The 23,506-nt window shown below is 38.0% G+C and overlaps 2 protein-coding genes across 6 annotated transcripts; one reads left to right on the plus strand and one right to left on the minus strand.

Moving 5' to 3' along the window:
- On the plus strand, positions 1-5,081 carry LOC110653259 (DEAD-box ATP-dependent RNA helicase 31). Its single transcript, XM_021808842.2, has 10 exons — positions 1-1,083; positions 1,266-1,372; positions 1,953-2,008; positions 2,601-2,825; positions 3,156-3,362; positions 3,481-3,567; positions 3,644-3,739; positions 3,910-4,125; positions 4,392-4,574; positions 4,713-5,081. Exons 1-10 carry the CDS (start codon positions 80-82, stop codon positions 4,938-4,940), a joined length of 2,409 nt encoding a protein of 802 aa, XP_021664534.1. The 5' UTR covers positions 1-79; the 3' UTR covers positions 4,941-5,081.
- A 64-nt stretch (positions 5,082-5,145) lies between these two features.
- Positions 5,146-15,907, minus strand: LOC110652939 (uncharacterized). Of its 5 annotated transcripts, none has more exons than XM_021808766.2 (9): positions 14,806-15,900; positions 14,066-14,254; positions 12,444-12,536; positions 12,154-12,336; positions 11,975-12,077; positions 11,688-11,873; positions 7,238-9,705; positions 6,217-6,906; positions 5,146-5,979 (listed from the first exon to the last, which is right to left on the minus strand). In XM_021808766.2, exons 1-8 carry the CDS (start codon positions 15,016-15,018, stop codon positions 6,313-6,315), a joined length of 4,029 nt encoding a protein of 1,342 aa, XP_021664458.2. In that variant the 5' UTR covers positions 15,019-15,900; the 3' UTR covers positions 5,146-5,979; positions 6,217-6,312. The 5 variants fall into 5 exon arrangements, with proteins under 5 accessions (XP_021664458.2, XP_021664349.2, XP_021664286.2 ...); XM_021808657.2 differs by having other exon boundaries at positions 5,146-5,957; positions 6,217-6,909; positions 14,806-15,898; XM_021808594.2 differs by having other exon boundaries at positions 6,217-6,909; positions 14,806-15,898.
- Between the last annotated feature and the right edge of the window lie 7,599 nt (positions 15,908-23,506).

A 23,506-nucleotide genomic window follows, 5' to 3' on the forward strand; every position in this document is an offset into this window, starting at 1 on the left:
AACACAAAGGCCTCAAACCCTAATTCCCCTGTCTCCTCTAAACGGGAATTCTTCGGCTTTCAGGAATTATAGACATACTATGATCGTTAAGCTCTTTCCACAACTCCACTTTGTCAATTCATATTTTCCAGTCGCGGGGCACCCACCCATGAAATCTTCCATCCCTGTTTTGTCTCGGATATTCCCTTATAGACTTAGATATCTCGGTTTTGGCTCTCATTCCTATTCACAGCTTGGATTTCGTCGATTCTCCACTCGGCCATTTAGATACAGATCAGAATTCAGCCATAGTGGTCATGAAAGAGGAAATGTGAGAGCTCCAAAGAGTTTGATTGAAGATGAAGCCGAACTCAGTGACTGGGTCAATGATTTGAGAACCAGTTCTTTCCGTCGTGAACAACTCGCTAGCGAAGACGAGTCAGATTATGGTATAGCTCGTAATAGAGGTAAGAGTGGCACAGATAGGGATAGGAATTGGAACGGAGGTAGTAGTAGAGGAAGGGAAAGAGATAGAGAGGACAGAGGTAGGAGTAGAGGAAGGGAAAGAGATAGAGAGGACAGAGGTAGGAGTATAGGAAGTGAAAGAGATAGAGAGAGCTTTTCAATGAAGAGAAGGAGAGAGGTTATATCAGATGAGAATGGCGAATCAAGCAGTAGGAGAGCTCGTGGTCATACTGATTCATTTTCGAGGAATTCATGGATAGCTAATATTGGATTTGTGGATGGTGATGAAGACAAATTTAACTCGCCGAGAAAGAAAGTTGGGAATAGAGATTTAATGAATGGAAGGAGAGTAGTGACAGAGATGGATTCAGTGTTTAGGAGAGATGGGAAGGGATTAAGACAAAAAAGTGATTTTGTTGATAATTTGGAAGATGAGGACTATATTGATGACAAAAAGTATGAGAGTAAGGAGTTAATGGGGCATCTCAACGATTTGGTTGATGAGGAGGGGAGTGATGATACAAATGAAGATGTTCATGACAATGTGATGTTAAAGAAAAATGCATCATTTTCATTTGGAAAGGAGGACAATGGGCCCTCCTCAGCTGAAAACTTTGATTCTTATCTGAGCGAGTCTAGGTATTTCAAAGAAATTTCATCATGTAAATCTTTTGCTTATGGATAACTGACATGACTAATTCAATTTACAATTAATGAATCCTCAAATGCATTGATAACTAAAATGACTAATTCAATTTGGCTTCTTTTATTTTTCACACTTATTATTGCTCAAAGTATTTAGTTCTCTAGAATGCCTGCAGATTTGATCAATGCTCGATCTCTCCTTTATCATTAAAAGGAATCAAGGATGCAGGATATGAGAAAATGACTGTAGTTCAGGAGGCCACTCTTCCAGATATACTAAAAGGTTTAATTCTTTCATCTATGGTCTGGTTCTTGTTTATTTGTCCTCATTGATTTGTTCAGATAAGAGATGGGGTTTAGTGTTTGAATCCTAGGTGATTTTCTTCTTAAGTTATGAATGTACCGCACCTGCTAGATTGTAGTATTGTTTTGTTATGTTATCTGCATGCTGTGAGAAGAACTTAGTTTCTGGATCTTTTCGTTGCCCACTTGTAAGTTGGATATATTCTCCCAGAAAATTCACAAAATCAATATGAGGTTTCATTTTCTTTAGTTCTATATTATTTGGTGCATCATATCGAATTTAGCAGTGTTGTTAAAGAGTGAAATGCCCTATCCTATGAATAGTTTTGAAACCAACCTCAATCCAAATTAGTTGGGTCATCTGTAGTGATCTTTTTTTCTCCATTTCGTCCCTTTCTATTACGGCTAATATGTTAAAATGCCTTTTCAACAGTGCAATCCCGATTTTACAATCATTGGAACTGATTCTCATCTTGTGTCCTCATTTGCGTTGCTATTCTCTGTTGTGATTAACTTACTTGTCCATAAGATGATAATACAAACATTGATTTTGATTCCAGGCAAGGATGTACTTGCTAAGGCTAAGACAGGCACTGGAAAAACTGTGGCATTTTTGGTAAGATATCTTATTTTGATCATGCATTAGTGCTAACCAGTGGAAGACCATTGGTTAGCACTGTACAATCAATGACTGATAAGTCTTTGTAGTTTTCTTGAATGATCATAAATGCACTTTTAATACAAAATTGTTAGACTTTCTTCTTAAGACATGAAGTTTGTAAATTTTCAAGATGCAGAAGTGTTCATAGCTATTATCTATAGCAACATATTTATATATCACAGGTAATAGGAAGAACTGAAGCACATGAATTGGGGTAATAGATATGCATTTTCGTTTTCTTTTATAAGTATTTTATCTTGTCGCTTTCCATAGAAGGAGTTTACTTTCCTGAAGATTAAAAATAGGTCATCTTAGGAATTTGGCTACAATTTAGATGGTGAAGTGCTCTTGGACTATTAGATATATGGCATTTTTTTCTTTAATTTATAGTGGATTTTTTTTTTAATTTATAGGCAACTGCTTAGGGAGTCCCCCATCTTCCAAACCCCAATAGTAAATATGGGCTATCTTACTTATTTGATTTAAATATGGACACTTGAAATCATATGAAATTTTATGAGCTTTAACCAATTCTCTCTCTAATCAGCTTCCAGCAATTGAGGTTGTTGTAAAATCTCCTCCTGTTGGTCGCGATCAAAAACGACCCCCAATTCTTGTGCTTGTTATATGCCCAACTCGAGAACTTGCAAATCAAGCTGCTGCAGAAGCAAAGACCTTATTGAAGTATCACTCTTCTATTGGTGTTCAAGTTGTTATGGGAGGCACAAGGCTTGCCCTTGAACAGAAACAAATGCAAGCAAACCCTTGCCAGGTGAGTTAATTATTGTGAAGATTTATATAGACTCCTTATGATACTTTGCCAGGCCAAGTATCAAACCAATAACTTCTCTTAACTATTTGAAATGTTGTCTGGTGGTAGCAAAGCATAGAGCTTCTCCTAGAACAATATGAGCTAGTAATTTGAATTTAATTTCATCTTTGTTAATATATTAATTCAAATCTAAGACTACCATCCAGTTAGATTGTGATTTATTGCCCGTAGCATGTGCTGAATAAAATATTAATGTCAACTTAAAGACGCAAGAAATAAATTTTGTCTAAGGTTGGACATCATTATACTTCTCACATTTAAATTTCACAGATTCTTGTTGCTACACCTGGGAGACTCAGAGACCACATTGAGAATACTGCTGGATTTGCAACAAGGCTGATGGGTGTGAAAGTCCTTGTACTTGACGAAGCTGATCATTTGCTAGACATGGGATTTCGTAAAGACATTGAGAAAATAATCTCTGCTGTTCCAAAGCAACGTCAAACACTTTTGTTTTCAGCCACAATTCCCGAAGAGGTTTCTTTTAAACTTTTGATGTGTCTTAACATGTACTGAGAACTTTAAAAGTTATGAAATAGTTTTCTGCCACAAGTCTTTGATGACAATTGCTTGTATTTTCTGCCACAATTTGAAGGTTCGTCAAATCTGTCACATTGCTTTGAGAAGAGATCATGAATTCGTAAATACAGTTCAAGCAGGAACTGAGGAGACACATTCACAGGTAGGTTTCTTTTATGAAATTTGTTATCTACTTCTGGTTATTTATGTTGCAATCTTAATTTATTGGATCATTTCAGGTCAGACAGATGCATCTAGTTGCTCCATTAGACAAGCATTTTCCCATATTATATGTTCTTTTGAAGGATCATATTGCAGATAACATTGATTATAAGGTATGTCGATAAACGGTGCCTATTTTTGTTGAGATTGTTGTATTTATTTGGGCCACAGAATCTATAGTTTTAAAATTTCATGAAGTGTCACAGAAAAGAAAATGCTTTGTTTGTTTGCCAACCTTATTGCAACCTTGTAGTACATGTTATTTGGTGCTTGGTTTCTGCAGGTTCTTGTATTTTGTACAACTGCAATGGTCACAAGAATGGTTGCTGACCTTCTTGGTGAACTGAAGTTGAATGTTAGAGAGATCCATTCCAGAAAGCCACAGAGCTACAGGACCAGGGTTTCTGATGAATTCCGGAAATCCAAGGGCCTTATTCTTGTGACTTCTGATGTATCTGCACGTGGAGTTGATTATCCTGATGTTACCCTTGTCATACAGGTATATTGTTTTCATTTTAGGCATTCACAATTTGGATAATGGCCTTGTGCTCTTGAAATATGCATTTTTTTTAAGAAATACGGGCATTTAATTCACAAGTCATGAAGTTTGAGGACTCGGAGTACATTGCACATTGATCTCATCTGGATTATATTTATTTTAACCTTTTTTTAATACATTTTTTATTCCATCTCTCAAAAATTTGAAGAATACTATACTTTTCACTTGTTTTAATAAAGAAAAGAAAAAAAATGTTGTATGCACAGGTGGGCTTGCCAGCTGATAGAGAACAGTACATACATCGACTTGGTAGAACTGGTCGTAAAGGTAAAGAAGGGCAAGGCATATTGTTACTGGCACCTTGGGAGGAATCATTCTTGTCTACTATCAAGGATTTGCCAATAACAAAAGGTTCAGTCCCTCTGGTGGACCCAGACACAGAGACAAAGGTAACTTCTCGGGGCTTTCTCTTGTTTTCACAATGAAACTTGCAGCTAGTTAGTTGCATTAAAACTACGGAGTTCTTGTAATATTTGTTTTTCCATCAACAATTTCTGATATCCTGGCATTTCAAAATTATTGAACAGGTAGAAAGGGCCATGTCCCATGTTGAGATGAAGAATAAAGAAACAGCATACCAGGCCTGGTTAGGTTATTACAATTCCAGTAAGCTGGTGGGTAAGGACAAGTATAGGCTTGTGGAGCTCGCTAACGAGTTTAGTCGAAGTATGGGACTTGATAACCCTCCTGCTATCCCCAAGCTCGTCCTTGGCAAGATGGGCCTCAGGAATATCCCTGGTTTGCGCTCAAAATAGTTTTGGCAACTAAACAAAACTGAATTCATTGAGGTCATGTTAAAGCACTTCAAAAATCTAGGTAGAGGATCTTTTTACATCCATTTGACAATTGTAAGATCTTTCTTTTTTAATTTAATGTATTCGTGAATTTGGTGACGAGTGTAACATGTATTTAGTGTTAAACATAATTTGTAAATAGCCAAACAAAATCTCACAAGGTTAGTTCCAAGCATAAAACGTTAAACTTCATTAATCGACATAGTCATGATGCAAGTGTTACAATGGTTACCAACTTACCAATTATTTGAAGGCCTCGTATTTTGTCGAGCTAACATTAGCTTCTAAAACAGGGGCCTATAAAGGAGAGAGGAGATACACATTCGTTAGTGGTAAGAATTATCAACGATCAGTGTTACAGTAATATCACCATAAGCCTATAATTAAGCAGCTAATAAAAAGAGCACTAGGTCGCCCTTTTTTTCCAGCTATGAAAGAGGAGTAATCTTTTTCAACTATCATCGGCCGGGGTATTGCTACAATTTCGATCTTAAGCATCAGTTCATAAGAGATGCTCACACCAAGCTTGTGCATCAAAATCCCTAATACACCCACCGCTTGGAACAAAATCCCGAGAAAATAAACGTATAACATTGTAAAATTATAGATTCTAAACCTACGAGCTTCTACGTCAGTGGGGTTACAACATGTTTGTGTCCTACAATTAATACCTAATCACCGAGTCCTGCTTCTTCCCTTACCGCTGATCTGATACATCCATGCAACAAGGGCAGGTTAGAAAATGATCGATTAGTGTACAAACAAGTATGAGCTAGCAAGAATGGGTGACCTTCCCATGAGACTATCAGATGATTCCTTCGAGTTATCCCTTTTTATGAATGAGGTGAGATCATGAAGGCCTGGTAACTGGAGGGTATCTCATCATAGTTTCTCCCATCATCATTTCCTTTTTGGTTCAGAAATATCAGAGGTAGGAAATCCTCATCCTTCAACTGATAATTTCTTTGGGCCACTGATCTGGCAATAAAATCAAATGCCCCTGTTAAGATAATAAATCAAAATCAACATAAAACAATTCCACTGAAATGATAGGCAATTAATAAAGTGAGTTTGCAGCATAAACATTCTAAAAAATCACAGCCCCATCATATATGGTACTAATATATATGATGTAACCGGAGTTCCTAGTATCATGTCATCACTGAATAGTATTTTGCAATCTAACTGAATGTTTTATAGTCTTAAAGGCAGAAATAGATTGTTGTTGTAGAACTACCTCTTAGTAGTACGATTCTAAAACTCTGCCACTTATCCACAAACAACTTGGCTGGCCCACTGCAATTCAGAAACCTTGTACTTAACAGAATGATGACTACCTCGGAAGATGAGGTGAAGAAGGCTGATCTGGTGAAGACCGCTGGGCAGAGCTGCCATGAAACCTTTGGTCCTCAAATGCCCCACTCGATTGACTTCCCTCATTTAAATATGATACCTCATTTACACCTGAGAAACCCACTGGCCCAAGAGATCCAAACTCAAGCTGTTCTGCAGGAGATCCAAATCCAGCACTATGATCATAAGGATATAGCATGACAACAGGTGGAAATGTAGGTCCATTTGTTGAAACTCCAGGATTCATGGACTGTAGTGGATACATGCCATATGCCAAATTGGCAGAACCACTCTGTGAAGAGTTTGAACGGATTGGACCATTCTGAGACTGGTATGGAGGGAATGTATCATGCCTATGAGAGCCCCATGTCCTATCAGTTCGGCTCTCATTTGACACCAACCGATCCAACCTTGAGCTTGACTTCTCAGCTTGGCTGCGACTTTGGCTGCGCCCAGAAGCTCGAGGCTTTGAATTAACATTACAGTTCCCGTCCCTCTCACCATGATAGGAACTTCTATCATAACTGTAATTTCCCCTTCTGTTATTTGTAGAATGACGGTCCCGAACAGATACCTTCTAAAATAAATCAAAATAAATTGAGAAAAAAATCTACAAAAATCAGCAATATCAATACCTGAAACTTCATCAGAAAAGATTCAGAGTAAATTTAAGGTCAGTAAATGAAAATGGTAAATTGATAAAAATCCCCAATTCTTTAATACATAAGAAAAGAGAAAAAGAGCAGACACTTAGTTTAATAAACTAATGAGACACTAAGACAGTAATGCACGCATGAGTGAATGATATATTCTTTCTCAGACAAAATATAACTGATATATCTAAGTGTGCAGAAATGAAACCAAGAAAACACAAAGTAAAAGATTGGTCTTGAGAACTATCTTACAGGATTTGGCAGGTAGGTCCCAGTCCCACTACGATATCTTGGCATTTCATCAACATAATGCTGGTAAACACCAGCAGGTCTATTAGAAACAGACTGAAGAGCAGCAACAGGAACAAGACGTGGCCCATAACTCATAAGCTGCGTGAAAAGATTCATGTTGGTTGAAAGAGGTCTCCCGGGCACATCCCATGGAATACGACCTTGTAAATATACAGGTGGCATCATCAGAGGTGAAGGATAAACCAAAGGTGTGGGATCCCGTGAGTTTTGGCAAAACCGTCCATATTGCAAGTTTTGCCAGTGGCTAGCAAAATCACTGTTAAGAATGTCAGATTTATGCTCCAATGGCTCTCCAAAAACAGGCCTTCTCATAGAGTTAGAAGTGCTTAACACCTCAGATTGATCAAGTCGCTCAGATGAATCAAAATTCTGACCAGAATCACTGTTATCTACAACCTCCTCAACACTAAATTGGCTTGTTGATGCACCAGAAGTTCCTGTCTCAGTAGGAAAGTTGTACACTGGAAGCACTGTAACAAAAGGAACAGGTGGCCCTGTAGGATAAAATGCAAAGGGAACAACCCCTGAATTATCTGTAGTTCTTTGCCTTGAACCAGGACCTAAAAGCATCGGAGCAATAGGTATAAATGACTCAGATCCACTTGTCTGTGCTGTTTCAAATCCAGGAATTTGATGCCTTGGATCATGCACAGTAGCAGCAGCAGATGGAGGTACTATGCTTTTTTCAGTCATTTCAAGGCACATTGTGGACAGCTGATTCCGGTCTTGGCTTTCATCATCTGCCTGATTGGATGAATGTTCAGACACATTCTTACCTTTCCCAAAAAAAGCAGATGGCACTACTGAAGAAGCTGTTTTCCTATTTCTCTTTTCCCTTGTTGGCTTTGATGCCTTTGCAGGTGATCCTTCCCATGAACTCTCAGAAGAGGTTTTACTTCTCAGGGAACTAGTATTCACAGCAGGAAAGGATCTTGAACCTGCCATTCTGTCATCGAAGTAAACTTCAGCACCCCTGTTCTCTTGATATGGTGAAGTATCAATGAGATCTTCCTTCATTGACCCTTGGGCTTCTTCGGTTAAGTTCTGTTGAACTCTCAAAGAGCTAACAGAGCCACTTAATCGGCATGAAGGAACAAAGTTATAGCTAGCTGAAGTGGAATGCTGCTTGTCATCTGATTGATGTATTTCAAAGCCTCCATTGTCAATACAGGCAGAGCCCCTTTCTGGCTCATCCCAGAAATTGTGATTAGCCTCACTGAGGTTCATTTCCATCGAACTAAAATTCTCATTTACAGGTTCAACTGAATCTTCTGTACTTGAGTTCAATCCTAAGCCATGAAAATAATGATTTAATGGCGAAGAAACCAAGCCTTGAGGAAATTGCATATTTGTGCCCCAAGGATTATCCATCATGGGAATATTAGCATGTACCATTCCACCCAAGTTTCTCTGAAGATATCCCATTGAAGCAAGAACAGAAGATGAGACTGGAAGAGGTATGTGACTTGAAGCCAAATTCAGTGGAAGATGAACCTGTCCATTCAAACCAAGACCTGTGGAAGATGCCATCATGTTAACAAAATCTTGCTCCTCCTGATGCATCCCCTGTGCCCCAATGACAGAAGCAAATTCTTCACCAGTAGCACATTGGACTGAATCTACATGGTAACTATTTGAGGCATTGTTAGAATCACCAGCAACATCAAGTCTTTCACCAGATGAGGTCTGTCCAGTGGATGAAGGATCATCATTTGAAGATCTAATTCCATGACTTCCCAAATTATCTGATTCCAGGTTTTTCCTCCTGCTGTTATCTAACCTTACAGAAGAGCTCTGGCCTTTTCCAGCTTCTTGAGCTCTGTTATGCCTCCCATGGAAAGAAACTTCACTATATGTCTCAGTAAGCTCAGGACTAGAGCGTGTTCTTGCAAAAAGATACCTTCCCTGAAGGTCACTGACCAAGTTATTCGGTTTAGAACTTTTCTGGTGTCTCTCAGCATGCAAGCCCTGATTAAAACTACTTTCCCTCCTAGCTTGATCAGAGTTGTTTGTGTTATTTGGATTAATAGAAGTCTCTTGGCTATGACTACAAGAAAATACAGAAACTTCACTACTTCTGGATGAGCTTTCCAAGGGATAATAACCATGTTGAGAGGGAACACTAAGTGAACCATGCGCCACATCAACTTGAGCTTCACAACCAGAAGTTCTGCTATTTGAATTGTACCTGAGATTATCAGACCCATGTGAAAGTTCAGGAGTTGACAATCTCAAGCGCCACAAATCATTTATTGGTGCATCGGGACGCTGGCCACTACCATGTCTATCCCAGGTGTTCATAAAGAATTGATTTACTTCAAAAAAAATGTCCTCCTTTGGGCAATCAAGTAACCTCGCCAGCTTTTTAGCCCCAAATGCAAATGCACTACGTATCCTAAAGAAATTCCCTGGAAAGAAATGCATTATATACATAGCAAAAAGTTAATAACAATACAAAAACATTAGTAAAAGTTTCAAAATAAAAAAAAAAGGGTAAGAGGATACTAAAAGCACTAAACATTCACAAAAGGAATTAGATATTGACAAGAAAATTTAAACTCCAATCACATATACCATGCAGCTATGCCCCAGGAAACAAGTGCTCTTGCATGCATAGAGTATAATGTTCCACACAAATTTTTTTTTTTCTTTGTTTCAGAAAGCATTTAGTAACCTCATATTTTATGACCACCATATGACCGTATATTATCTTCTTAATCATGCAACTACCACCAAAATCCTGATTACTTTCAAATTTATTATCCCAATTGCAATGTGTTTGCTATCACATATATGCGCATAGAGGACTTCACAAAGTGAATTATGGAACATGACAGCATCTCATTTCTAGATGCCAACAAAAGATATCAATTACACAAGGTCTCTTTAAAATCCTCTGCTAAAATAAACAACCTAACTAAATCAGCTGGAATGGCCAACTAGCCTCTCATGCAAAACATCGAAAAGAGACGTGCATTAAATCTTAGATATAAAGAGAGAATGGCATTTCAATTACCTAAACTTTTTAGAATTTTGAATTTTAAAAACTGAACTTCTTGTGCAATTGAATGCCTGAATGGAGAAAAGTTTTGCAATCAAGAGCCTCTAGACTTTTATGGTGACCACCAAGTGCCATAATGGATCAAAATTACACAAAATTTTGTATATATATAATTAAATAAACATTTGCTCCTCACATAACAACCCCGCCCCTTCTCTCCACCTCTCTTCAACCTCTTGCTCTTGCTATGTTCTCTCTTCCTCTTTTGACTCTAAACAACATTTTTTTTGGAATAATTAACTTTTCGTGGTTGTTTGAGGTTAAATAATATGGATTTCTAAGATTTTATCAAATAATTCCTTCCAAGATTGAGAATGCAAGAAAATGTCACATGAAGGGCATATGGTTCTTTTCAACTAACATAGTTGCGCCTATTGATGTGAAAAGTCCTTTTTATATTGTTTTAATTATTTAATCTATCCTGGACATCCAATCACAAGAAAAGTATAAAAGCACTTCATTGCATATTTACCCCATTTTAGGTACTCAATTGTACAAAGAAATCTGCAAACACAAATAGGAAACCTCAAAAAGCTTAGACACTCGAGATATCGTTATCCCACATATAAATAATTATTCATCCAACATCACTTCGTCTTGCCTGACAGCTTTAAACATTGGCTAGAAGGCAACTAGGGAGAGTGGCCAACTACAAAAGAAGATAATTTGCTAATGAGATGAAATTAACAAAATCTACAAATAGCGGAAGCATCAGAGCAAACAGCTGTCCAAAACTAAGAGTCCTAAGCAACAGATCTGCAAAGCAGAGAGAATGCTTATCCTGAAATTTTGATGCATTCCATTTATTTTTTTCTATGCAGTTTTGTTTACATTCATTATTTGATATTATAGATTATTAGAAGATATTTTAAGTTAAATTGCATATCAATATATAAAAGTTTAGTAGGCAATTACATGCTTGAAACTGCTAAGAAATGACCTACTTGCAACAGATTCTAATCATAACCACTCATTCTTAGAGCTCATTAATCTGCAAGTGTCCTCTAAAACACATATCAAGAAGCACACCAAATGAATTATGCTTTCTTCTATCACATTAAGTAGACAATGAAAGTGATACTGGAACTTGGATTCTAGTCTACTGCAAAGGAAGATAACCAAATCACAAAGGAATCACTACAAATAATATTTCAAAAGACATTATAATGCCAACAGTAAAGGAAAAAGAGAAGACCCCAAGTCCAAAATCTCGAGCTACTTCAGCAACTTATGATAGACAAACAAAGGGTATTTTTCATGGAAGAGGCATCAGAAAGGAAAGTCAAAAGTTATAAGGCAAATAACACTACCAAAGTTCTACTTAAATACCTTTACTAACACTACGTCCAAGGTTGTTGTTCATACGCAAAGGATCGATAACATTGAAGTGTTTGGACATGAAAGGTTGCCCTTGATTTTCTTGGCCGCCAGGGAAAACAGCATATACTGCACTGCAGGCCTCAAGAAATAATTTGCTTAGCAATAACTCTCCGCCATCCTTTCGAGGAGGTTCCGCTGCAAAGCATGTGAATAAAATACTTGATACTGGTAAATTGAAAAACGCATAACACACTCATTGAAACATTAATATAAGAGCCTTAAGCAATAAAATATACCTGCTACATCTGGAAGTGAACTGATGGGCACAGGCCCCCAAAGGCTAACACAAAAGTTGTCCCAGTCAAACTTGTTGAAGAACTCAAGAAAACGGTAGAGAACCTAGATGCATTGGGGGAAAATTAGGAAAATAAACAGAGGAATGCAACATGATAAAGGAGAAATGTAAGAAAACCACCTCAAGCGGTCCAGCAAAAGAATTGTTGAAAACATGAAAAATATAAAGAACTAAGGTTTCCAGAGCATAAGTGGAAATCAATCCATGGTGAGCACCCAGAATACGACTCTCATAATAACACCATGCCTTTATCAATATAATACTTTTCTTGAATAAATGATTTTGATTTATCAAATGATCAACCTACAGAAGAAAAAAAAAATGTAATCAGAGACAAGATACAAATTTTATCACAGTTTGCAGTTTCCCAGAGAAAAAATTCTGGCAGATTTCCATTACAGGCTACTAACCTCCTCAAGGAAACAAAGGGTGCATAGCCCACCAAGCTGATTAAAAGATATGTCTACCACAATATTTTCCACAAGACATTTTATTATCTTCACCTGTATGTATACTCAAACCAGAAAGATGCTCAATGTCTCATCAAGAACCAAGTAAATAAAAAAACAATGGGCCAAAAGTTTTCTAGATCAGTAATATGATAAGCATCAAAAGCTATAGCCGGAATTCTGTGAGCCATTCATAGCACCGGCCTAAATGTCATCCCAGAATGGTGAGGAAGTTTTGCTAATGGTATTGGTGGGCCCACTTGGTGATTAATCTCCATCTCACTGTGATCAAACTAACAAGAATACACATAGCCCTATGTGTATCATCCAAATGCTGAAAATTAAGGCAATCCAACACATAAATCTCCGAAGAGTCAACTTGCAATTTTTTGCCACTAACCTATGTGGAGAAAAGAGCATAAAAAAATGCAGTTGTCAAAAAAACCTTGGTAAGCAATCCTCAGCTTTAACGTACTCATTCATATCCAATCCAAGCAGAATGTTCCAGCAAACCACAGGATAAGATCATATCTAAAATTAATCAACTGAAAAACTTGCATTGGAAGGAGAATCAGGTTTTATCTTATATATTGATTGTCAGAGCCATCTCTAAGCATTTTTCAAAGAGTTCAGATATGATGATGGCTCACAAAGGAAAAGCTGATGCACTTGCACATTCTGACGTTCCATTACTTTTCCTCATATAATTCTCTTATAATCAGTAATTTGAACACTTTTACCTATATGCTTCACAATCTACACTTCCCTCCACATTAAAGTTAACTTCAAGTTTGGGATCTCATCACCAGAGTGAATATCACTTAATTATCTTCTCTAGAGGATAACGTATAAAACTATAAAAAGCCTCAATGTCACATGAATGGTTATACAACCATAAGACTTTGAAACATTCACCAACTCCATTGATCACAAGTCCACTATTAGAATAGTTGGACAAAAACGTTTAGATGGGCTAATGCCACCCCATGAACTTCAAGATTAGAAGGTATCAAAATCAAAATGGTACCCTTTGTCACCCAATGAAACAGGCGCCGGCTCAAGCAAAGCAAGGCACTGATTAAAAAAAATAATTATTTTACTCCAATATTCTTTGTCTCCTTTTTTTCTACTTATGCTCGTAGAAGAGATACATGTGCCCTAATAGAAGCTAAGGAAAGGGATAACTCATTCCTCTCGCATTTTATAATTGCGATCTCATGCTTTGCCATATTTGACTCTCAAGTCCATCATTTAGAAGGGAATGTAATAAGTGGGAGAAAAGAAAAATTAAAAAGAGGATCAAGTGAATGAGCCAAGCACCTCAAGTGCTTGGGCATCTAATGCCTTAGCTCAGGTACTATGCAATACCTAGATGAAGTTGCCTCACCAAGACCTAAACAAGGTGCTTTGCCAGCACCTCAACTTACCTGGACACCACCAAGTCAAGCACCTGCCTTGCCTTTGAAAACATTGGCAATAATTAAAAAATTAAACAAAAATAAAAAAGGGATAGTGAAGCAAGGGAGATGACCAGACAGCCTTTAACAATAACAAAAATGTAATGAGTAACAAAAGGGACCTACCTCTGCCTGAATGTACTGAACTTCTTTCACACGGAATTCAGCATTCTCATTCTTCTCCTCATTCTCCAGCATTTCATGAACCTGATGAGCCCATGAATCTTTCATATTTTGATTCTTACTGAAAGCTGTTAAGTCGATGTCTCCATCAGGCAAATAAGTCTTAAGAGGTACAGACCCAAAAGTGAACACCTGTAGGTAACAACAATCATGGGTAAATTTCGGCGTAAAGATACATGCACTTCTGCAACGATGAAAACTGAAAGCATCAGTCCAACATCACCACCAAAAATAAGAATACTAAAGTCACTGCCACGTTATAATCAATACTGTTCACATGTTTGGTCTCAATCTGAGGTCTATTTTTCTTTCCAATTTACAACATTAGCATATACCCTTGAGGACATTGCCAATACTAAACCACCAAGTCCCTCATTGCCTTCAACTTGAAAACTGCAACTCCTCATAATTCAGGGAAAGGTCTCATTGCAGATTACAATCAATGCCCATTTGCCAAGCACATTTGATTACTTGCACATCCCACCCACAAATATGACCTCCTCACTACAATAATCCTGCCTTAGAGATGAGATGTTTATATCTCCTTACTTCCGACAATTGGACCAACACAATCTTCAGTTATGTTCATACTATCCAAATGCAAAAAACCAGCATCTCTATGTAATTATCTACAGGCTCATGATCCAAATCAGTACACAAACTAGACAACAACATGGACAAACCTGGCAGGGAAAGCACTTCATGATAAGCCGCTGCACATAATCCGCTACAGCATTTCTGCGCTCTTCCGAGAGCTCGTTGGGCTGAATGCAGACAATGAGCTCTGCAGTTCTCTCTTCGGCCTTTAACCATCGCTCCGAGTCAAGCACTCGGATCAGAGAGGCCGCTTCGTTAGGCAATAGGCCGTTTGGCAATAGCCTCTCATGCTCGCCCATGCAATCCTAGTCCCCTTCCCTTATCTTACCCGCTATGCGATAACCAATACCAAAAACCAACTCCCACCCTAAAACAAGTAAGAGAACTTATGACAACTTACGCAACTAAAGAGAAAAACAGGCAGACTACAACAACAGAAAGCCAAAAACCCAAAAAAAAAAAAAAAAAAAAAACTAGTTGATTAGTTTTCTCAGATTTTGATTCCAAGGTGAATCAGTTTCGAAAGAAGGAAACTTTCAGATTAACAAGCCCCAGATGACATTATCCGTTAAGCAGCCAAATGGCAAGTAGTGTAATTTCCGCCAAAAATTTGGGTTTGGTGAAACAAATAAAGCAAGTTGAGAAACCTAAAGAAATTTAAGGGAAGGCACTTCAATTTCCAAAAACTTAGAAGTATCCAGCAAATAGAAAAAAGCAATGAATGAAATCTACAAAGCATATAAAAAAAATAAAATATTAAAAAAAAAATAAAGGTGAGGAAAGAGGGACCAAATTGGTGATACAAGAGGGTTCAGATTATGAAAACCCTAAGGGGAAGTCCTGAGTCCTGGATAACGATGAGGTTTCGGCCAACAAAAAGTGATAGTAAAAGCGCACTTGCCGGGATGGAGGATTGAAGCATTAAATGAAATGTTCCAGGTAAGAGGGATGGGGATTATCAATAGTATGTTTATGATTACAAAAAGAGAGAGATGAGCTTGGGTACGACAATTGGGGATTCTGGAAGCCAATGCCTAAAGAAAATGGCTTGACGTTGAGGCAATATTGATTTGTGCGTTTGAAAGGTTTTGGTTTTTATGGTTTTTTCTCTTTTTTTTTAATGATTTTTAAATTGAAATTTATTGAGAGAGGACGATAGAATCTGGGTTCTGAGGAGAAGGGGATAGATAGGGACAAAAATAATAAGAAAAAAATTACTATTTAATTTTAAGGTTTTATTTCATTCATATGATGCAAAGTTATTTTGTTATGAAAAATAAAATAACTTAATATAAATTTATAATTAAGCTCGTAAGATTTTTATAAGGTAATTCTTTTTTTTATAATAGTTAATTTAAATGAAAAAAATGAAATTTCTTTGAATAAAAAACATATATAATATTTTATAAAAAAAATCTAATACATAATATAAATGTTAAATTTGTTCTTATAATTTTTTTAATAAAAATTATCACATATGATTTATTTATTAAATTTTTAAAGATATTATATTTATTTTTTAACATTAAAAAATTTATTTTTTTATTAAATTAATAATTTTTTATAATTAATTATTTTATTAAAAAAGTCTCAAATTAATCTTATAAAATAAATTGTAAAATATTGTTTTTTTTGTAGTAAAATAATTTTATTTTGTAATAAAATTAAATGATGATATAACGCTCAAATCAACTCAACTCAGACTTTATCTCAAAAATTTGGAGTCGGCTATATGAATTCGCTTTTTTCACTCTGAAAGATTTTGAGTTAAATCCTTAGAAATGTGTGATGATTCTAGATCATGTTGTACTACTCTCCTTTAAGTAAATAATGATAGAACACACTTTAATTTTATTATTTTTAATAAAAATAATTGTTTTATTTTTTATTTTAAAATATATATTATATTTTGTATATAATTAATTTTGATTGAAATTTAAATTTAAAATGTCTTAATTTTAAAAACTACTTTAATACTATTAAACTAAAATTTATGTATATTATTTAATTTTTTTTATTTTTAATCTTTCTCATTAACTTTTTGTATTAGTCAAATTAATCAATGGAAAGAAATCACGCGCAAAATAATCGTAAATTTGAGTACTGGACTTTGTGCCAGGCCAGACGCGGTGCTGGGCCTAATTTCAAGTTCCTCGTAGACGATTCGCTTGAATTATTGAGTGGAAATGCGAGGTAATTCTTTTTTTTTTTTAAATAAAAATAAAATAATATTCTATATCCTCATTGCAGGGCCATAGCACAATCCTCTGTGGAGTAGCAAGGAACAAGTCTACACTTGCCTATGTTGTATTCAATGGTTAGGTAATTTCCAGCAAATAAACCATACCTGTAACCAATCGGGTCGTTGCCAAAAATCTAACTCTCAATCCCTTCAATGGGGGAAGAAAGTTGTTCCACCGTCAGAATTGAAGGCAAACTTGCAGTATAGCTTGAATTAAGAATAAAAACTACAAATATCCAAGTAATTAGCATCACGTGACCAAGGACAAGAAATGCACGGTTAACATCCAAAGGAGCTAATTTAAAAATTAAAAATATATATATATATATATATATATATATATATATATATATATATATATATATATATCCAATGGAGCTGATTTGGATCATATGAAAGTAGAGAAGATTACTAAAACCTGTCAGTTATGGGAAAAATTTTAAAATACAGTCATTACGATCGGTGGATTTGGAAAGAAAAATTTTTAATATATAAAAAATAAAAAATAAAATATTATATAAAATTAAAATATAATGTTAATATCTTATAATTAGACTCAATCAAATCAAATACGCTTAAAACTGTAAAAAAGACATTATTTGATTACTAATGCTATTAGATGCATATTTCTTTATCAATTTATCACATATACAATTGTGTCAATTTGTTTAGATGAAATTTATTATTAAAAAAGTTATTGTAAAATTTTGAAAGTACATAAACTTTTAAATATATAGTGTGCTTTTTTTAAATTAATTTAAAAAAAAATTAATAACTAAATTTATGAGTAGTCATCAGTTCATCTGCTGAACAATACGTAACCCTAGAAATCCTTCCTCAGCTTATCCCCAGATGGAGACAAGAAGGGTTTTCTCATCTTCACTTTGGAGCTGTTCGACTTATCCTCAGTCTACATGGACGACGAGGACTTCCAGTAACAGCGAGAGTATCACTCCTCGATACAAGGTTTTTACAGTATGAACATGCAGTGATAGGGACATGTCTTACCACTTTGCATGCAGAAAGTGTGGTATTGACGTTTTTCCCTAACTACAATCTTTCCCTTAGAGATCCACATCTCAGCACTGCTTTAAAAGTCCAAATCCAACTCACAGGTGCAGCCCAAGTCACATCTTCCATGATGGCTACGTTACACCACCAGATTATCTACAGGCTGCAAGATCATGCAGTAGATCTATCTCAGCCATCTGTATCAAATGATGCTCTGCTTGTGCTAGCAGACATTGAAACCACTCCAACAATTGTTCAGATACCTAGGCAACTGCCTAGAAATGAGCTTGAACAGCTCATCCCAAAGGATTGGTTAACCAATTACGAAAGGCTCCATTCAACATCTCAACCAATCCAGATCACAGAATCTTCTTTCAGGAGGAATCACGGCCAAGATGCGGACTTCCTTCCAGCCATCACGGCATTCTACAGGATCCTTGCCTGTATTTCAGACCATGATGGTCCAGCCATTAGAAAAGGAGCAAGACGACTATCCCATTGGAGCAGTAACACCAGATAATCATTACATCTATCCTCAGAAATAGATGGTCATCGCCTAAGTTTCCCGGGTTACGGAGCATGCGGCGAAGATTGTATTTGTCGTGACAATTCTTGGGAAAATGAATATGATCATCCAGTCGACAAAAATTGGAGGAAGCTCACCAAAAAACAAGAAGAGCCTCTTGCAAATCACAACAAGTTCTCGAAGAGACTATCGGATAGTAGCCCATGGATCGGTATCCATGAGGAAACCAAGCAGAAGAAGCCTCTTCCCATCTATGAGCTTGCCCTTGAGATCATCAGAAAGGAAGGAAAGAAACTACCCTCTCTCAAGCCAGTTTCTTCCCCTCCTCCTGCACTTCCTCTGGTACAACCCTGCATGATGTTCTCACCTGCCTCTTATGAAGCAGATTTTCCTCCATTAGCACAAATGCATGACAGGACAGGCGGACCAAAATCTCCACCAGACCTTTCATTCACTCAACTAAGGTTGATAGTGAAGGTCAGACAACCCTGATCACTCAAGCTGAAGAAGTTTTGAACTAGCAAACCAAGAATGCTGCTGTTCAGAATAAGGCACTACAGCGTATTGATTCAAAGATTGACCAGGTCCTCACCAGGACTCAGCATGTTGATCAAAAGATTGACTCCTTCACTGCTTTTGCCCAAACCATGTACAAAGACCTACAAAGCAGAATTACCCAGCTTGATAGAGATCTGAAGGCTTTGATCCAACAACGGAGATTTGGTGCAGAATTCAACCAAAAGGAACAGGAGATACGAAGGCTAAAGAAACAGTTGGCCCAAGTTGAAGCAGACTTGCATAAGCCCACAGAAGCTCCGGTTTCTTACAGCCCATTCAGCCCTTTCTCTGCTCAAACAACTCCTAATCCTTTTCTTCCTACTTCTGAACCTGCTTACTCCCCTTTTGGACCTTTCAACTATTCATATGAACCACCTCAAACATACCACCCATCTCCTTTGTTCAAACCTACTCAAACACCTGCCAGACATGAGCCAAAGAGTCCATCTTCCTCTGAAGAATCTCATCCTCCAAAAAAGAAAATTGATAAAGGGAAGGACAAAATATATCCTGATCCTCCTCCTCAGCATATGGTGTCCATACCCTCTGAGCCAGAGCTAGAAGAAGATTCTTCTGATGACTCGTCTGATGATAGTGAGGACGGACGAATGGATATCACGACACTGCTCATGGCTGATCCTCAGCCAACTGCCTCCCATACAGGTCCTTCACCAACCACAGATTCTACCAGTGGTACTACAGGCCCCTCTGAGGCCTCCTCAAGACCCCCATGTTGAGATCCCTGATGATGAACCAATTCTAGATTTTGGACTACCAGGCGCTCCACAACAGGCCAGGCCCAGTTCAGGCCCATGGTTCACCTTAGATAATGTTCCCCCATCAAAATGGAGAGATCACCTTGCAGAATTTAAAGCTTGGCTTGATGTCCAAATGCTCCGGGAAGGTGCTGACTCCCACTCTATACTCAGAGAATTCATCTCTCGAACTGTTGGTACATTACAAGATTGGTTTTCCTCCATTGGAGAATATCAAAAAGCTCAATTTTGCCACCTGACTCCCTTACAAGCAGTCAATGCTCTCTTTGCTGAGTTTCTCGGAGATGCATCCTTATACAGCAAGCAGTTAAGACAAGAGTTCTTTGATATGCGTTGCTGTTCTTTAAAAAGATCAGACATTGAAAGACACTACCAACGCATGACTCAACGCTATTATCTGCTTAATGGTTACAATGATGTCAACCTCAGGCATATCTATATTGCCTCTTTACCATAAGCATTACAACCAGAACTCCACAGAAGTATTGCTGCTACCAGAAGAGCAATGAATGCTATAACTATAGGGGAAATCCATCAAATGACTCTGGCCTGTCTAGACAAAATGTGCGAACAACAGAAATTGTTCAAAGATATCATTGACAACAGCAAAGCTTTGAAGAATGTATGTCAGAAGTCTCACCTTGCCATTAAATGCAAGGAAAAGAACTGTGAATGCAAGCCAAAGAAGAAAGCACATTACAAGAAGCATCCCTCTGGGTTCAAACCCCCTTTCAAGCAAAAGAAAGGAAGAAGGTCAGTCAGATACTTTCGAAGGAAAAGAACGGGTACAAAAAAGTCTGACAGGTGCTATGTCTGTGGCAATCGGGGTCATTATGCCAAGAACTGCCCAAAAAACCCCAATAAGGCGGTTAAGCTATTACAACACATACAGCAGGCTTCTCACATCTCCCTGGAGCATGATGATGTTGAATCCCTATTCTCTGAACAGGATGAGCCCGATGAAGATACAGTTTTTGCCCTTGGGATAGGCGCTGGATCAGAAGAAGACTACTCATTCACTTCAGAAGAATCCAGTTCAGATACTGAAGCCCATTACCCGTCTTATCTGGCCCAACATATCCAATCCTCCCAATCCACCTATAGCCCAGACACTATTCCAATTCCATTAGTCCCGATTCATATTTTTCCCAGCAAGTATGAACGACCCATTAGTGTCATTGGCTTCCTGGATACCGGGGCTTACAAAAGCATGATGAACCCAGCCATCTTACCCTCAGAATACTGGGTCCCTCATGAAGAATACTTTAAGGCTGCAGATGGAAATGTTTTCAAAACTAGCCTCATCACTAAGCATCCAATTGGAATCCAGTTCTTCCCCACTTGTATCCTCTGGACTAGGGTCATCGGGTCGGATCTTCTTGACAAGGATCTACTGATAGGCTTTGATTTGTATCAACAGGCGAAGCATTTGAAGATCCTCCCCACAGGATTGAAATATAAGAGGAATTTTTAGCCATTTACTTCTGTCCCAAGGTTATATTCTCTGGCTGATGCCTCAATTTGAATTCAAGAGCACAAGGAGCTCCTCTTAAGGTCTGTCTTTGATTCCCATGCACACTTTCACCATCACCACCCCCTATGGAAAAACCCGAAATTCTTTGTCAGTCTTCCATTCAAACTCAATGAAGATATCAATCCGACAAAGGCATCACACCCGGGAATGAATCCTACAGACTTGGCTCTAGCCCAAGAAGAGTGCAGACAGCTTCTCCAACAAGGCCTCATAGAACCCACTTCCTCCCAATGGGCCTGCCAGGCCTTTTATGTTGAAAAAAGATCGGAACGACTAAGAGGGAAGAAAAGACTTGTCATAGATTATAAGCCTCTGAATCATTTCCTCCAAGATGACAAGTTCCCATTACCAAAGCCTGAAGCCTTGTTCACTCAACTACACGAAGCCCATGTCTTCTCCAAGTTTGATCTTAAGGCTGGTTTTTGGCAAGGTATTAACCCCTCGATAGGCCCAAGGCGCTACGCATTCCTACGGCCCAGTACCAATGGACAGTCTTTCCATTCGGCCTTAAGACGACCCCATCAGTCTTCCAAAAGGCCATGACAAGGATATTCGAGCCCATACTACATAGTGCTCTTATTTATATAGACTATATCCTTCTCTTCTCCAAAGATGTTGCGGCCCATAGGACACTCCTCTCCACATTTCAACAATTGGTGGATTCCTATGGAATTATGCTATCAGAAAAAAAGAGCTCACTGGCCCAAACTGACATCGACTTCCTTGGAATGAAATTCAAGGATGGAAAATACCAACCGGGACCTCATATTGCAGAAGAATTACTGAAGTTTCCTGATAGGGACTTGTGATAAGCAGATACATGATTCCTTGGTATTATCAATTATATCAGGAAGTTTATCCCGCATGTGGCTGCCCACACTTGCCAGCTGTCAAAGATGCTTAAAAAGGATGCCCCACCATGGAGGGAAGAACAGACATGTGCAGTCAAAAAATTAAAAGAAGTGGCTTTAAACCCGCCACCACTAAAGATTCCTAGCATTGGACACCGCATCCTTCAGACTGATGCTAGTGACACCCACTGGGGTGCAATACTCATCGAAGAAATTCAAGGAGAAAAACATATCTGCGGACATGCTAATGGAGAGTTCCCAGAGCCTCAGAAACATTATCATTCAGTCTACAAAGAGATATTAGCTGTCAAAAATGGAATAAAGAAATTCGAATTTCATTTAATTGGCCATCATTTCACTGTGGTCATGGACAGCTCATCTTTCCCAAAGGTTCTAGACTTCAGAAACAAGTCTCTTCCTGAACCACAATTACTGAGGCTTAAGGACTGGTTCGCCAAGTATAAATTCACAGTCCAGCATATCAAAGGGAAGCACAATTTGGTTCCTGACCTCCTATCCAGGCCAAAAACCCTCCACCTGATCCAATCTTTCTCTACACTCCCCTTGATCCTCATGGCATCATCTTCATCCTCTCCACATACTCCTTCTCCAATGCACAATTTCCTAGTTCCTACTCCAGACAGTTTTCCCCCCGGATGCTCACCAAACCAGCCTATCACAAAAATTGGCTAAGTTCGCAAGGGATCATCTGTTTCACTACCTGAGTGCAAGAAACACCCCCTCCTCGACTGTCTTTATCCCTGACAACCCTTTCCTCACCTGTTTCAGTATCCACCCTGGCAGAGAACTCATCCTGGAAGAACTATGGCTCCTCTGGTGCATGGTTACTCTCTATTCTACAGGGATAGAATTCCCACTCATGGCCTTGTATCAATATGTTATGAACAACACCAATAGAACTCTTCTATCCAGATTCCTGGAATGGGTCAAGCCCATATCAGCATGGCGCTACAGTCTGAAGCGCATCATAGACACCCATGGAATAGAAGAAAGGCCCATCGCTACTCAGCCCAACATTAGAACCATGTTCATTTTTCACAGGCCTTTCTCTAGAAGGCCCGATGGACTCCTCTGGACTCAGAATACTGAATACGAGTGGAGAACTTACGAGGGATCAATTATTGACAAGGAAGCCATGGGACCCTTGAGAAAACAACCAGCTGAATATCTTTGTGAAATCAACAGCTATTATTATCTGGTACCTCCCCATGTGAATTGTACATCACTTGGTCCCATCCAGTCTCTCACTGATGAGCCTATTGACTGGA

Source organism: Hevea brasiliensis, chromosome 2 (genome assembly GCF_030052815.1).
Source record: "Hevea brasiliensis isolate MT/VB/25A 57/8 chromosome 2, ASM3005281v1, whole genome shotgun sequence".
Taxonomy (NCBI): domain Eukaryota; kingdom Viridiplantae; phylum Streptophyta; class Magnoliopsida; order Malpighiales; family Euphorbiaceae; genus Hevea; species Hevea brasiliensis.